Raw genomic sequence first — 16,520 nt, forward strand, 5'->3', positions numbered from 1 at the left:
GTTCTTTCTTTTGTTAATGTATTGTATCACACTGATTGATTTGCGAATGTTGAACCAACCTTGCAGCCCAGGGATAAATCCCACTTGGTCCTGGTGAATAATCCTTTTAATGTACTGTTGGATCCTATTGGCTAGTATTTTGGTGAGAATTTTTGCATCCATGTTCATCAGGGATATTGGTCTGTAATTCTCCTTTTTAATGGGGTCTTTGTCTGGTTTTGGGATCAAGGTAATGCTGGCCTCATAAAATGAGTTTGGAAGTTTTCCTTCCGTTTCTATTTTTTGGAACAGTTTCATAAGAATAGGTATTAATTCTTCTTGAAATGTTTGGTAGAATTCCCCTGGGAAGCCATCTGGCCCTGGGCTTTTGTTTTTTGGGAGATTTTTGATTACTGCTTCAATTTCCTTAGTGGTTATAGGTCTGTTCAGGTTTTCTATTTCATCCTGGTTCAGTTTTGGTAGTTGATACATCTCTAGGAATGTATCCATCTCTTCCAGGTTATCTAATTTGCTGGCACAGAGTTGCTCATAATATGTTCTTATAATTGTTTGTATTTCTTTGGTGTTGGTTGTGATCTCTCCTCTTTCATTCATGATTTTGTTGATTTGGGTCATTTCTCTTCTCTTTTTGATAAGTCTGGCCAGGGGTTTATCAATCTTGTTAATTCTTTCAAAGAACCAACTCCTAGTTTCGTTGATCTGTTCTACTGTTCTTTTGGTTTCTATTTCATTGATTTCTGCTCTGATCTTTATTATTTCTCTTCTCCTGCTAGGTTTAGGCTTTATTTGCTGTTCTTTCTCCAGCTCCTTTAGGTGTAGGGTTAGGTTGTGTACTTGAGACCTTTCTTGTTTCTTGAGAAAGGCTTGTATTGCTATATACTTTCCTCTTAGGACTGCCTTTGCTGCATCCCAAAGATTTTGAACAGTTGTGTTTTCATTTTCATTGGTTTCCATGTATTTTTTTAATTCTTCTTTAATTTCCTGGTTGACCCATTCATTCTTCAGTAGGATGCTCTTTAGCCTCCATGTATTTGAGTTTTTTCCGACTTTCCTCTTGTGATTAAGTTCTAGTTTCAAAGCATTGTGATCTGAAAATAGGCAGGGAATGATCCCAATCTTTTGGTACTGGTTGAGACCTGATTTATGACCTAGGATGTGATCTATTCTGGAGAATGTTCCTTGGGCACTACAGAAGAATGTGTATTCCATTGCTTTGGGGTGGAATGTTCTGAATATGTCTGTGAAGTCCATTTGGTCCAGTGTGTCATTTAAAGTCTTTATTTCCTTGTTGATCTTTTGCTTAGATGATCTGTCCATTTCAGTGAGGGGGATGTTAAAGTCCCCCACTATTATTGTATTGTTGTGGATGTGTTTCTTTGCTTTTGTTATTAATTGCCTTATATAATTGGCTGCTCCCATGTTAGGGGCATAGATATTTACAATTGTTAGATCTTCTTGTTGGATAGATCCTTTAAGTATGATATAGTGTCCTTCCTCATCTCTTATTACAGTCTTTGGTTTAAAATCTAATTTGTCTGATATAAGGATTGCCACCCCAGCTTTCTTTTGGTGTCCATTAGCATGGTAAATGGTTTTCCACCCCCTTACTTTCAATCTGGGGGTGTCTTTGGTTCTAAAATGAGTCTCTTGCAGACAGCATATCAATGGGTCTTGTTTTTTAATCCAGTCTGTTAGCCTGTGTCTTTTGATTGGGGCATTTAGCCCATTTACATTCAGGGTAACTATTGAAAGATAGGAATTTAGTGCCATTGTATTGCCTGTAAGGTGACTGTTACCGTATATTGTCTGTGTTCCTTTCTGGTCTATGTTGCTTTTAGGCTCTCTCTTTGCTTAGAGGACCCCTTTCAAGATTTCCTGTAGGGCTGGTTTTGTGTTTGCAAATTCCTTTAGTTTTTGTTTGTCCTGGAAGCTTTTTATCTCTCCTTCAATTTTCAATGACAGCCTAGCTGGATAGAGTATTCTTGGCTGCATATTTTTCTCATTTAGTGCTCTGAATATATCCTGCCAGTCCTTTCTGGCCTGCCAGGTCTCTGTGGATAGGTCTGTTGCCAATCTAATGTTTCTACCCTTGTAGGTTACATATCTCTTCTCCCGAGATGCTTTCAGGATTTTCTCTTTGTCTATGAGACTCGTAAGTTTTACTATTAGATGTCGGGGAGTTGACCTATTTTTATTGATTTTGAGAGGGGTTCTCTGTGCCTCCTGGATTTTCATGCCTGTTTCTTTCCCCAAATTAGCGAAGTTCTCTGCTATAATTTGCTCCATTATACCTTCTGCCCCTCTCTCTCTTTCTTCTTCTTCTGGGATCCCAATTATTCTAATGTTGCTTCATCTTATGGTATCGCTTATCTCTTGAATTCTGCCCTCGTGATCCAGTAGTTGTTTATCTCTCTTTTTCTCAGCTTCTTTATTTCCCATCATTTCATCTTCTATATTACTGATTCTCTCTTCTGCCTCATTTATTCTAGCACTTAGCGCCCCCATTTTTGATTGCACCCCATTAATAGCCTTTTTGATTTCTACTTGGTTGGATTTTAGCTCTTTTACTTCTCCAGAAAGGGTTTCTCTAATAACTTCCATATTTTTTTCAAGCCCAGCTAGTATCTTTAAAGTGATGATTCTGAACTCTAGATCTGACATCGTACTAATGTCCGTATTGAGTAGGTCCCTGGCAGTCAGTACTACCTCTTGTTCTTTTTGTTGAGGTGATTTTTTTCCGTCTTGTCATTTTGTGCAGAGGAGAACAGATTAATGAGAGAACAAAATGCTAGCAGAGTAACCACGTCCCCAGAAAATATACTCTAAACGAATCAGAAAACACCTGAAGCAGTGGGATAAGAAAGGGAAAGAGAGAAAAAAGAAAAAGAAAAAGATAAAGATAAAAACAAAAACAAGGGCGCCTGGGTGGCTCAGATGGTTAAGCGTCTGCCTTTGGCTCAGGTCATGATCCCGGGGTCCTGGGATCGAGTCCCACATCGGGCTCCCAGCTCAGCAGGGAGCCTGCTTCTCCCTCTGACCCTCTCCCCTCTCATGCTGTTTCTCTCTCGCTCGCTCTCTAAAAAATAAATAAATAAAAAATCTTAAAAAAATAAATAAAATAAAAACAAAAACAAACAAAAGAACAACAACAACAACAAAAAACCAGAATGTGATCAAATATGATCTATATGGTATATAGATCAGTGCCACACACTAGATTTGGGGTGTATTTTGGTCTTTTAGAAGAAAGTGCCTCCCAGAATTTTAAAGAAAGAAAAACTTATATATGTACAAAAATAAGGGTTGATATGATGAAGGGATGGAATATGACTGTAAAAATGGAAATTATAAAAAATTTTATAAAAGGAATTGATAAGAAGTTGTTTGAAAAAAGAAAGAAGAGGATTTAAAAAAAGAAAAAAGAAAAAAAAAGGGAGAGGATGTGATCAGGCAGGGGAATAGAAAACACCATATACTAGAGATTTAGGGTATATTTTAATCTGTTAGAAGAAACGATCTCAAAATTTTAAAGAGAGAACAACTTATATATATAAGACAAAAATATGGGTAACTACTATGAGGGGATAGAATATGACTCTAAAAATGAAAAATAAAAATTTTTTTTTTTAAAAAAGGGATTGATAAGATGTTGGTTGAACAAGGGAAAAAGAAAAATTCAAAAAGAAATAAAAAGACAAAAAGACGGTTAAAAAAAAATTAACTTTAAAAGACTAAAGAATCATGGTAAAAAAGCCGTGAATTCTATGTGCAGTAGTCCCCTAGCGCTGGAGTTCTGCCGTTCTCATTGATCGGTAAACTTGGTCTTGGCTGGCTGTTCTCGCTGATCTTCTGGGGAGGGGCCTGTTGCCGTGGTTTCCAAATGTCTCTGCCGGAGGCGGAATTGCCCCGCCCTTGCCCCCTCCCGGCTAAGTAATCTGCTCAGGTTTGCTCTCCCGGGCTTTTGTTCCCTGCGAGCTTTAGGCCACATTTTGTTTATCCATTCATTGTTGATGGATACCTGGGTTGTGCCCACGCACTTTTGTTCATTATGAATAATGCTGTGATGAACATTCATGTATTTGATATAAAAATTGGTACCTAAAAGTGGGGTGCTGCTGTCATAAAAACTAAAACATATAACCTTGTCTTTTGGGCTAGGCAGCAGGCAAAATTTAGAGAAGCATTAGAACCATATTAGTGGAGGCTGGAGAGGCGGTAAGGAATTGTTAGCAGAGGCTGCATAAAGGGAAAGTCATGTTTTGCAGTCATGAAACAACTCGGAAAACTGGCATCTACACTGACTTGGAAGTTAGAAAGTGTACTTAGTAAATGTATGCATGTGGCCAAGGAGGTTTCTAGGCAGGAGGTTAAAAGTGCCAATTAACTTACTTTAACTGGGTATGATAAAGTACACAAAGAGAAAGGAGCTTAAGAGAGAAGTGTTCTGATTTTCCAACTTGAATTTAGAAAAAATAAAGAAAAACCAGGACTTGCTGGGTTGGAAAATAAAATTATTTCATATCTCGGGGTGGCTGGGTGGCTCAGTCGTTAAGCGTCTGCCTTCAGCTCAGGTCATGATCCCAGGGTCCTGGGATCGAGCCCCACCTTGGGCTCCCTGCTCAGCTGGAAGCCTGTTTCTCCCTCTCTCATTCCCCGTGCTTGTATTCCCTCTCTCTCTGTCTCTTTCTCCGTCAAATAAATAAATAAATAAAATCTTTTAAAAAAATTATTTCATATTTGTAGTTTCTCTTAGCAGCAAGAGTCTCAGAGTAAGAAGTGGTTGCAGGGTAGAGATCACATCAAGGGTATGGCTGGAATACTCTTTGGAAACCTCTCAGGAAGATTTAAGGTAGTGCCTAGCAAAGCAGACCTTCTCTCTCAGGTAGAAAAAAGCTTTCAAGTATCTTTGGGGCTCTAGTCCACAAAAGCCTTGTACAATGAAGTGGAAAAGGGTCTGCCTTGAAAAGAACTGTGGATATGGCTTCTGGGGCATGTCGGCACCCCCAATAAGATTTATAGAAAACCTGCCAAGTTTTTTAAGTGAATTGTACCAGCTTAAGTGTTGCCAGCTTGGATTAAAGGGACAGACACAATCCAAAATGAAAGAAGGCCTCTGGGTCCCCAATTTTTCTGGGCAGAAAGCAAACTAAGAAAGTTAATCAGCTGCAAGTATAGGGTATTTTTTCTGTAAAAGGAAGGTGCTCTCTGAAAGCAGAGCCAAGAGCCACAGAGCCCAAAGGTTTGGGGGTACCACTCCCAGGGATCAGAGTTGGGTCCTAACTTAGGAACATTCCCTTTTCCCACTTTAGGGGGCACTGGCCCCATGTACTTAGCTGGATTTCTGACCCATTCAGGACCAGTGACTGCTAGGTACCTCCATCTAACCCCTTTTGAACAAGAGTTCAAACTTATTACAGTTACCCCATTCTTATCGCACCACAGGATGTTAAGTCTATGGGGTAGATGGTGTGTTTTTCTGTTCCTAGACCTTTGGATCAAGAGGGCCTGCACCTGAGAAAGCCCCATCTCTATCTAGACCTGATGCTGTGACTGGTGAGACTATGAGTGTCCTTGGAGGGGTAATCATTTTGGCCTGGTAAGCACCTCAGTGCACTGGGGTCTCCTCCTATGGACCCTATCCCATGTAAGAAGTCTGGGCTCCCCTGCCAGAGAAGGAGGAATGAGATGCTGGTCAACAGCTCAATTGCAGACGTGAGGGAAGCCACTGGGACAATGCAGCCTCAGTCAAGCCTCAGAAGATGGCAGCAGGACGAGTGACCCCAGACCAGACCAGCAGAAGGACCACCCAAATGAACCCAGCCTTTTCAGGTAAAATATGAGTAAATATATGGTTATTTTAAGCCACTATCTTTTGGGGCAGCTTATTACAGAACAATAAAAACTGATACAACTGCATACTGGAAGCCAGACTCATAATTTTGCCCCAAAACAATTATTTTCCTCAGACCTAGGTGCAACAAATTATTGATCAGCTATTGTGATGACTCTGTTCAGTTGACTAAATCTAACCATTTTTCTTCCTCTTCAAAAAATCTTCTTGCCCTGCATCGGGCTCCCTGCTCGGTGGGAAGCCTGCTTCTCATCTCCCACTCCCCCTGCTGTGTTCCTGTTCTCACTGTGTCTCTCTCTGTCAAATAAATAAATAAAATCTTTAAAAAAAAAAATCTTCTTGGTCTCCTCCCAAACATTCATCAAACTTGGTAAAGATTTGGTCACTAATTAAACCATTTTCACAAAAATCACAAATGATTTTCTAAATTCAAATGCAATGCGGCAATGGAGACTGTGCTTCAGCCCCCCCATACTTGTCCTTCAGAAGTGCTGAAGGACACCAGTGTCAGCTGTCAGCCCTCTCTGTGAATCACTCTAGCCCAAAGAGAAGGAGGTGCCTTGCCCAAAGTCGCACCCCCTTCCTGGTGAGCAGGCTGTACCCAATGACTGGCTGATGCAGAGGTACAAAGGCCCAGCCCCCTTACCCAAGTGGGAGAGGGTGCTAAGCAACCATCCCAATTCAGGGGGTCCAGCAGGGTTGGCTAAGGCCTGTGTTGACTGCGTCACAGCCCAGTTTCCTTCTCCATTCAGTGCTGCTGCCAATTCTTCTCTCCGAGGTGCTGATCCAAAGAGATCTGCCCAGTAAACTTCATGCAAGCTAATCTCCAGCTCAGAGTTTGCTGTCTCATCAGCAAAAGTGGCCTTTTCTGACCCTTCATTCTTGTGTGCTACCTCTCTGATTTCAATGTTACATACTTCTTCTCGGAGCCTTCCTTTACTTCAGACATCATACTATAGTTGTTTTCCTGTCTTTTTATCCAAGTCTTATTCTTGTGTCTTTAATGTATGTGAATCCCGAAGTTAGTTCTCAGTTCTGTGCTACACTCTCACACTTGGAAATACCCTCTATTGTCTTAGTCAGTTCAGGCTGCTATAGCAAAATACCACAGACTGGCTTCAACAGCAAACATTTATTTCTCATAGTTCTGGAGGCTGGGAAGATCCAAGATCAGGGTGCCAGCAAATGTAGTGTTTGGTGAAAGCCACTTCCTGGTTTGCAGATGGCTTCCTTGCTGTGTCCTCACATGGCAGAGAGAGGGCTCTGGATCCTCCTTTTTTTTTTTTTTAATTTTTATTCTTATGTTAATCCCCATACATTACATCATTAGTTTTAGATGAAGTGTTCCATGATTCATTGTTTGTGCATAACACCCAGTGCTCCACGCAGAATGTGCCCTCCTCAATACCCACCACCAGGCCAACCCGTCCTCCCACCCCCCTCCCCGCCAGAACCCTCAGTCTGTTTCTCAGAGTCCATCGTCTCTCATGGTTCGTCTACCCCTCCGATTTCCCCCACTTCATTCTTCCCCTCCCGCTACCTTCTTCTTCTTTTTTCTTAACATATATTGCATTATTTGTTTCAGAGGTACAGATCTGTGATTCAACAGTCTCACACAATTCACAGCGCTCACCATAGCACATACCCTCCCCAGTGTCTATCACCCAGTCACCCCATCCCTCCCACCCCACCCCCCACTCCAGCAACCCTCAGTTTGTTTCCTGCAATTAAGAATTCCTCATATCAGTGATGGATCCTCCTTTTCTAATAAGAGCCCTAATACCATCAGGAGACTCTCAGGACTTCATCCCTCTCATGACTTCATCTAACCCTAATTATCTCTCGAAGTCCTTACCTCCAAATACAGTCACGTTGGGGGGTTGGGCTTCAATATAAGAATTTGGTTGGGGGAGGGGGACACAAACAATCAGCCCATAGCATCTATTATCAAAGCTTTAACCTCTACAGAGATGATCATCAAATTTTATGTCTAACCCTAACTTCCCATCTGAGATCAGTTCCACATGTTCCTGGACATTCCTATTTAAATATATCACCATTGCTACAAAAATTTTTTTAAAATATATTTAAAAACAAACTCAGCATCTCTCCCAATCTGCAGCCTCTTCTAAACCTGCATCTGGCACCACTCTCCTGGCAGACTTAAAATACTGGAGGCATTCTTCACCAGTGATTTTGAGCTCTTTTCCATCCAACACATGCAGGGAATAACATCTTTCCACTGAACAGTTCAGCACAGCAGTAAATCGCAGTAATTCGGCACAGATCAGAAGCTCGAAGAGGGACTAGAAATGTAGTTTAACTAAATACAGTTATCCTTATGTACACATCACCTCCCAGCTTTCCTGCCTCTGTGCTTTTGTTCATTCCTTTAGTCTCCCAAAATGTTATCTGCCTCCACTCAATTTTTTTCTTTTTTAAGATTTGACAGAGAGAGGGTGAGCGAGCGAGCAAGCACAAGCAGAGGGAGTGGCAGGCAGAGGAAGAAGTAGGCTCCCTGCTGAGCAAGGAGCCTGATGCAGGGCCTCTATCCCAGGACCCTGGGATCATGATCTGAGCTGAAGGCAGATGCTTAACCACCTGAGCCACCCAGGCGCCCCGCCACTGAATTTCTGAAGCACTTATTATCTATATTAATTTATTGTTCTCTACTTCCAACCAACCTTCCCTTCTCCCCTCCTAGGCTACCTGCATGCTCCCTCTGTTCCAAATTAAGAAAGTGCCCTTTTAGTGATTTTTTTTTTTAAAGATTTTATTTATTTATTTGAGAGAAAGAGAGAGAGAAACAGCATGAGAGGGGAGAGGGTCTGAGGGAGAAGCAGGCTCCCTGCTGAGCCGGGAGCCCGATGTGGGACTCGATCCCAGGACTCCGGGATCATGACCTGAGCCGAAGGCAGTCGCTTAACCTACTGAGCCACCCAGGCGCTCCCCTTTTAGTGATCTTCTAGGCTTCTGGTATTCCCCACGATTGGGACCCAGCGGATGCTCAAAGTGTGCTTCTTATGGATGACACTGTACCTTGCATAAATCATTTAACCTGAGACATCACTTTCTTTACTACTAACATGGTGTTGAAATAGGGGGCACCTGGGTGGCTTAGCTGGTTAGGTGTCAGACTCTTGATTTTGGCTTAGGTCATGATCTCAGAGTCATGACATCAGGCCCTGTGTCAGACTTCACACTGGGTGGGGAGCCTGCTCAAGATTCTCTCTCTTCCTCTCTCTCTGTCCCTCCCCCCCCTCTCTCTCTCTCAAAAAAAAAAAAAAAAAAAAAAAAAAAAAAAATCTCTAGCTCATCTTCCAGATCTACATTTTACAATTCTCTCAGTGATGCTTAGCACCATATTTTTCTCCCTCCCTTCTACTTCTAGATGGTCCTCTTGTCATGTCCACAGACTTGACCCCTGGCCCAGAACTTGTCATGACCACCCAATTCTAGACATCCAATTCTACTAACATTCTCCACCAGTCTTCTTTGGAGCCTCTCTAGGCATGCTCTTCAGGCAGAAAATCAGCAACATAAAAATACCACATAATCAACTCTTAGTTATAAAAAAAACAAAACTTACCAAATAATAAAGAAATGAGAGGTTGGTTGCAGCTGCACTTTTCACTCTACTGTCCTTTTTTTCAAACATTTTTAAGGTCTCTACAGCCTGGAAATGAAATATCTGGAAGTTACCACCATTGTAATATGACAGTATTCAGGCTTAAGGTTGGGGTAAAGATCAGTGTATATAGAGTATAAGGCCAGGAAAGGACACAAAGGGGGTGGATTAATATGTTTAAGAAAACAGATGACAAGATGAGAATTTGAGAATTAAAATTTATAAAAAAGAATTCAAAAAACCCTAAAAATATAATAACTGAAATTAAGAACATAATAGATGGGCTTAACAGCAGATTAGATACAGCTGTAGAGAGTAGTAAATATTGGGCCTTGTGAGTCTTATGACACAGTTTAGTTTTTATCTTGCATAATGGGGTGTAAGTGAGGTTTTATCTAAGAGACACAATGAAATTTGCTCTTTACAAAATAATTTTAGAATTTCTGCTTCTGGCTATCAGAGACCAGCCTATAGAAGACCATTCTACAGAGAACAATTAGAAAAGTTATATTAAAATATTACAAGTATCTTTTGAAGGCACCAGAGAACTACTGAGGCAACCAGAATCTGAATGTCAAGATCCCAGAAAATTGAAAGACTAAATAAGCAAAGCAAAAACAGAGGCTAAGAAAAGGTCTCAGGAAAGAACATAAGAGATATATGGGAACACAGTAAAAAGGTCTAACTGAAATGTAACTGGAGTTCCAAAAAGGGAAGAAAGACTAATGGTGGAGAATTTTCCAAAACTGATGACAGAAACTAATTCTGGAAGTATTACAAAAAATTATCTTAAGTAGATCCAAATATAATTATATTCTCAAGCCATGAGAAATGAAAGTGCATTTTTAAGCACTTGGCCGGTCTGAGACAATCCTAACCAAACAGGATATTTGGAATGGTCAAACACTTTGCATGATAGGTGAGTGAGTACTCAACCTAGAAATGCCTGAGAAATAACAGAAAAAAAAGTGGAGGAAGGCAATGGGTTTTCCTTCCTTCCTTCAAAATACATTTACTGAGAAAATGCTTGGCTTCTTGGCATCTTCTGCTCTTAAAGACAGTTGAGTCCAACCAAAAATCCTACTTTAGCTTTTATGATGGTTAAGAGCTGCTAATATTGAAAATATCTGACAAATCTGTGTTATGCAAGTGTTTGACCTCAAATGAAGTACCATTAAATGTACTGACTCAATTTTGTTAAGGGTAAAAGATTTTAAAATACTAGATTCTACATATATTGGTTATAATATAGGCAATTATTCTTTGCAAGGGTTTTTGATTATTTTAAAGAAAACCACTGGAAGTTTCTAGGCTAGTAGTTTATAATTCTACAAAGTAAACCCTGGAACAAAAAAGACCCCAACATCATATGCTCACTTTTCAGATTCTCTTTCTCACTTTCTCGGAAGAATCTTTGACAGAATTGCCAAGAAGTTCCTAAAATGCACCTCAAAAATTATTGCTGCTTACATTGTTCATCCTGTAGAAGTTATCTCATTGCCTCTCTACACAATCTCCATGGCTATTAATGTAAAAGTCACTGTTGTTTTGAATCTTTAGGTTTTATAAGCTGCATTTCACTTTGCATAAGAATTGACAATGTTTTATGGGCGCCTGGGTGGCTCAGTTGGTTAAGTGACTGCCTTCGGCTCAGGTCATGATCCTGGAGTCCCGGGATCGAGTCCCACATCAGGCTTCCTGCTCAGCTGGGAGTCTGCTTCTCCCTCTGACCCTCCTCCCTCTCATGCTCTCTGTCTCTCATTCTCTCTCTCGCAAATAAATAAAAATCTTTAAATAATAAAAAAAAAAAATTGACAATGTTTTAATCTTTACTTTTAGAGTGTGTCACAATAATAAAATATGTTAATTTAAAATATAAGGCACATGAATAAGTGTAACTCACATATCCATTAAATTCTCTGAAGTAAAGTGCAGAGGGAAAGAAATTGTTTTCTGATATTTATGACATCCATAAAGCAGATTATCAAAAGCAAACTAACAACAATAATTAAAAAAAAACTCAGAATGCTATATAGGTTACATCATTCCTTTTAGAAACAACTATTCATATTATAGTCAAGAAAATGTCTTAGATTTTTAAATTTTCATCTTTGTTAAATTGTGGCCTATTAGTAACAAGACGTTAAGACTACATATAACAACTAATTATTCTCCCCTCAAAAGGTTACTATGAATTCAAACAATATATAAAAAGCAAAGCAATCCTAAGCCACTATTTAAAAGAATAACAGAAATATTTTGAACTTTACAACATTCATTTAAAGATTTATTTATTTATTTGAGAGAGAGAGAGAGCATGAGTGTGTAAGGGCACGAATGGGGGGAGGGGCAGAGGGAGAAGGAGAGAGAAAAAAACCCCAAGAAGACTCCCTGCTGAGTGTAGAGACTGAGATCATGACCTGAGCCAAAACCAAAAGTCGGCCACTGAACTGACTGAGCCACCCAAGTGCCTCAAACTTTACAACATTCATTAAAAAATAGGGCACCTGGGTGGCTCAGTGGGTTAAGCGACTGCCTTCGGCTCAGGTCATGATCCTGGAATCCCAGGATCAAGTCCTGCATCGGACTCCCTGCCCAGCAGGGAGTCTGCTTCTCCCTCTGACCCTCCCCCTTCTCATGTGCTCTCTCTCTCTCTGTCATTCTCTCAAATAAATAAATAAAATATTTAAAAATAAATAAATAAATAAATAAAAAATAAAAAATAGCTGAGAGAATAAAAACATATTTCATATTTTAAATTTCTAAACTATAAATTACTCTAAAAAAGCTACAAAATTATTCTCATAAAGGGAATATTTCCAGGATATCTAGCTTTAAAATGGGCTGTTTTCATAACTGTTCTTTACATGTTCGATAAATGCATAGCCAATATTTCTGTTTTTAAAAATATTATACAATTCATTTCATTTACAAGTGAAACTGATAAAAGTCCACATAATAAAATTAAATTTAGTTTTAAATAGCAAAACAAATAATGAAATAATGAAAATAAACATTGTTAGTTTGGGTTATGTTTCTTTCTTCCCCTCTACAAATGATTAGGAAAATAGATATATCTCCATTTTGGGTTTCTTTAGTGAAAGATGCCATCTATCTACTAGTTTCTGCATTCCACTACATCTGTCCATACATTATCACTGGCCTTCAGATCAAACTACTTCATTTCATCCATCTTTGGCTTTTTAGTGGATTCCTTCTCTACTACAAAGGTGACCACAAAACAGCACTATCATCGCAAAGAAACATACTCTTGAGATTTCAGCATCTTTACTCAGCTATAGAATTATAACCTCATATAAGAAGGCCTACATTTTTCTCTTTTATTTTGAATTGCAAATAAAGTAATCCTCATCAAATGATCATTCTGAGTTATGTCAACCAATCCCTTTTAACTTAACAAGGTTCCTTTCAACTAAGGCTATATTATACCCACCTCATCATACTTACAATACACAAATAAAAGAAACACAAAGTCAAAGCAGCAATGTTGAAAAGAAAGCAGAAATTACATTTTTAAAACATAGGTAAACTAAAATCTTGAAAATGCAACTGGAGCATAAGGTATTTTAAATGAGGACAGCTAGGAAAGCAGCAAACAGTATGATTTGGGTTAAATGAATTTTAAAATGAAAAAATTAAGAGTTTATCCTTTAACGGACAGTTTTAAAACATAAACCGTGGTAATACATTGTTAAATCTTTCTATAAAGACCATTTAAAAATAAAGTATCAAGAGAAAACTGGCAAACATGGTTTTCTCTATTTTGTCACCTACAACAGTACTTATCACACACATAAAAATTATTTTTTTGGTGCATAGATGACTTTGGCAAGATAATAAAGACCAATTTGTCTGACTTCACTTCCACTGGAAAAGCATTACAACAGTTATAGAGAATTATCACTGGCATTTTTAATGACCATGAGTGTGATGATCAAATGACACAACAGACATAAAGGTACTTTGAAAGTCTTTTTGGTGCTTTACAAATGCCAAAAAAAAGTTAAGCGTACTAAATGCATATATACAATGGAACCAGTCCATGGGACTGCATTATATTAATCATATAATGATTGTATGAACCCTGAGGCTGTATCTCCCTCCTCCTCCAGAAAGGAGTTAGTCATTTCTGTTGTCTCCTAGACAAAAGGAAGGCCCTTAGGTAGGAAGAAAAACTGAAAACACAGGCTTGGGATAGGATGCAGGAAAGGTACTGCGGCTTCCTCTGGCCCTACCTCTCTGGGTCTAAACTTGAGAGGGGCTGAGTTTTCCAGCTGTGGGTACATTTGACACTAATCATTGGCTTTATGAACCAGGATATCAAGTTTCATTCTGTTTATTCTCTTCTGTTATCACCACCCCCATCCTTCCTTTTTAAAGCTGTCTATTCTTCTAGGTCTTGTCACAACTAGGTCTCATTTGAGAGAGACTACTGAAGGTGGATACCCATTCCATCTTGACCTAAGGTAGCAAGGTAGCAGTGGCACCAGCAAGAGATCCTGGAGCATTATGAAACTATGTATAGCAATGGGACTCTTTTATGCCCAATGCAATGTTAATGAGTAAATCAAATATAAAAATCAGGCAACAGGAAAGCTGCTCTGGCGAGAACAGTAGATGGAAGCATCAGGCTACTAGTTGGGCTCCTGGCCTTTCCTGATTCTAAAAAACCTTAGAGCTTTAGGTAACAGTTTGAAAACTTCTAGGGGAAAGCTGATCTCTGCACTAAAAAACGGTTTAGTAATTTAGGAACCACGCTTTACATGAACAGTATTTACATGCAGACAAACAGGACAAACAGGTCAAAATTAAAGTAATACTATAATATTGGAAATGATGTTAAGACAAGTAAAAACATTACTCAACTTCACAATAATCACAGATAACAATATTCTAGAAAAAATTGCCCAAGATTATTGCTTTCACCAGTTAACATATAAAACTTCATCTAAAACTTTTAAAAACTTACTTGGTTAAAGTCCTTTTGTCTCAAGTATGTAATTGCCTTGTTTATTTCCAGATCATTTGCTAACTCTACATATTGAGACGCTTTCACAACTTCAACACACCTATAATGGAAAGTATAAAAAAGTTTTTTATTTTGTTTTGGCATATTTATGTTGCTGGTGGGTTCCTTATGACTTTTCAAAACAATGTTAAAGTGCCCCTTGTGCTATCTAAGGCTAAGCACCTGATTTCTTCCAATGCAGGGAGTAAGTTACTGAATTCTTCAGTTCTACACTAATCTTATCTAAATTTCCTTTAGTTTATTGTCACGTCTAATTATTTACAGTATTTTAAATAAAATTGGATTGATATGTATAGTCTCATTTTTTAATTAACTACTAAAACAATTTCAATTTGTAACAGGTAAAAGGCTTTATAATGTATGTTCTGCTGGTGAGAAAAATTCTGTAGAACTTGTAAAATATGTTTAAGTTTTATGTCCAACTTGAACGGACTATCACAGATCTGTTCCCAAAGCACACAGAACATTTGTTTTTAACTATATATCAGACACTGCACCAATTCCTTTATAAGCATTATCACATTTAATCCTCGCAACAACCCTGAAAGATAGGCATGATCTCTCTTTTATAGATAAGAAAATGGAAGATCTGAGATCAAACATCTAGAAAACTGTCAAGTAAGAATTTGAAACCAATTTTTATTGATACCAAAATCCACTGCACCAAGACTGTTCTTCAAATTGAGGTCAACTGAAATCAGTTTAGTTGATCATGACCCTTATTTAAAAAAACAGAACATATAAAATATCAAAGGGCATTATACTGTTTCATGCAACTTGTTTCAGTAAACAATGTAGAAGAAGAAATAAATTTCTTACCAAGGTTCTGGTTCAAAAATATTTCAAATCCAATGGCCTGGACAAAGAATTTTTTTTTTAAAGATTTATTTATTTATTTATTTATTTATTTATTTAAGAGAGACATAGAGAGAGAGCATGGACATGGTGGGGAGGAGCAGAGGGAAAGGGAGAGAGAGAATCTCAAGCAGACTCCCCACTGAGGGCGGAGCCCAATATGGGGCTCAATCTCACTACCCTGAGATCATGACCTGAGCTGAAATCAAGAGTCGGACACTTAACTGACTGAGCCACTCAGGCACTCCTGGCTTGGACAAACAATTTAAAAACATTAAAGCAGAAGATCCCTTTCTTCAGGTAGAATCTTTTATTTTATCCTCGACTTATCAAAGAACTTCTCTGCTTGCAGTGGGTATAGAGGACGTGAAGCTCTGCCTGCACAGTACCCCTCTGAATGGCCCTCTATCCCCAGCCCTACCCCAACAAAGTAGCCTATAGACATGGCTAAGACTGCAAGGGTTCCAAGAGAATGATCTGGAAACCACTGATACACCAATGCATTCAGCAAACATTTGTTGAATGTCTACTAGATGTCAGTAGTAGACATTCAACTGGTATATTTGGTACAGGGGCTAAAAGGATAAACAAAGTATGGTTCATGCCCTTACAGGGGAAGCAGACCAGTAAATTAAGTTCTGTGTAAGAACTATTATAAAGGAATATAAGAATGCAGCGGTAGAGACTCTAAACCAGACTGGGGAAAGGTATTCAGAAATATCTGCCACTCAGTTTGAATCTAACTTATTACTTACAAGAGACACACCTTAAATTAAGAACATAGAATCATCAAAAGTAAGGTGAAAAAAAGAAATAGCACTAACCAAAAGAAAACAGACAATGCAAACTTTAAGGCAAGAGACATTATTAGAAGTAATAAAGGACACTGCTTAATAAAAAAGGCTTATTAATCCACCAGGGATATACCCCTATTCTAAATCTTCATGCACCCAATAACATAACTTCAAAATAATATAAAACAAAAGTTAATAAATCTAAAGAAATGCAGAAATCTACAACTATAGTAAAAAACCTTTTAACACACTTCTCTCAATAGCTAAAAGAATATGCAAACAAAAATCAGTAAGGATAAAATGATAGATTCCTTAAAAAATACACCTTATTAAAAATGACAC

At 38.6% G+C, this 16,520-nt stretch overlaps 1 protein-coding gene across 3 annotated transcripts in view; it reads right to left on the reverse strand.

The window, feature by feature from the left end:
- IFT88 (intraflagellar transport 88) overlaps positions 1-16,520 on the reverse strand; it is a 156,574-nt gene that overhangs the window by 76,318 nt on the left and 63,736 nt on the right. For all 3 annotated transcript variants that reach the window (XM_035003737.1, XM_035003738.1, XM_035003735.1), the window contains 2 exons: positions 14,470-14,569; positions 9,441-9,527 (listed from right to left, as the gene is read on the reverse strand). In XM_035003737.1, the coding sequence (XP_034859628.1) occupies positions 9,441-9,527; positions 14,470-14,569 (187 nt within the window). The remainder of the gene's footprint in view (positions 1-9,440; positions 9,528-14,469; positions 14,570-16,520) is intronic.

The sequence above is a fragment of the Mirounga leonina genome, unplaced genomic scaffold, assembly GCF_011800145.1.
Source record: "Mirounga leonina isolate KUSES-001 unplaced genomic scaffold, KU_Mleo_1.0 Mir_127, whole genome shotgun sequence".
Classification (NCBI taxonomy): Eukaryota; Metazoa; Chordata; class Mammalia; order Carnivora; family Phocidae; genus Mirounga; species Mirounga leonina.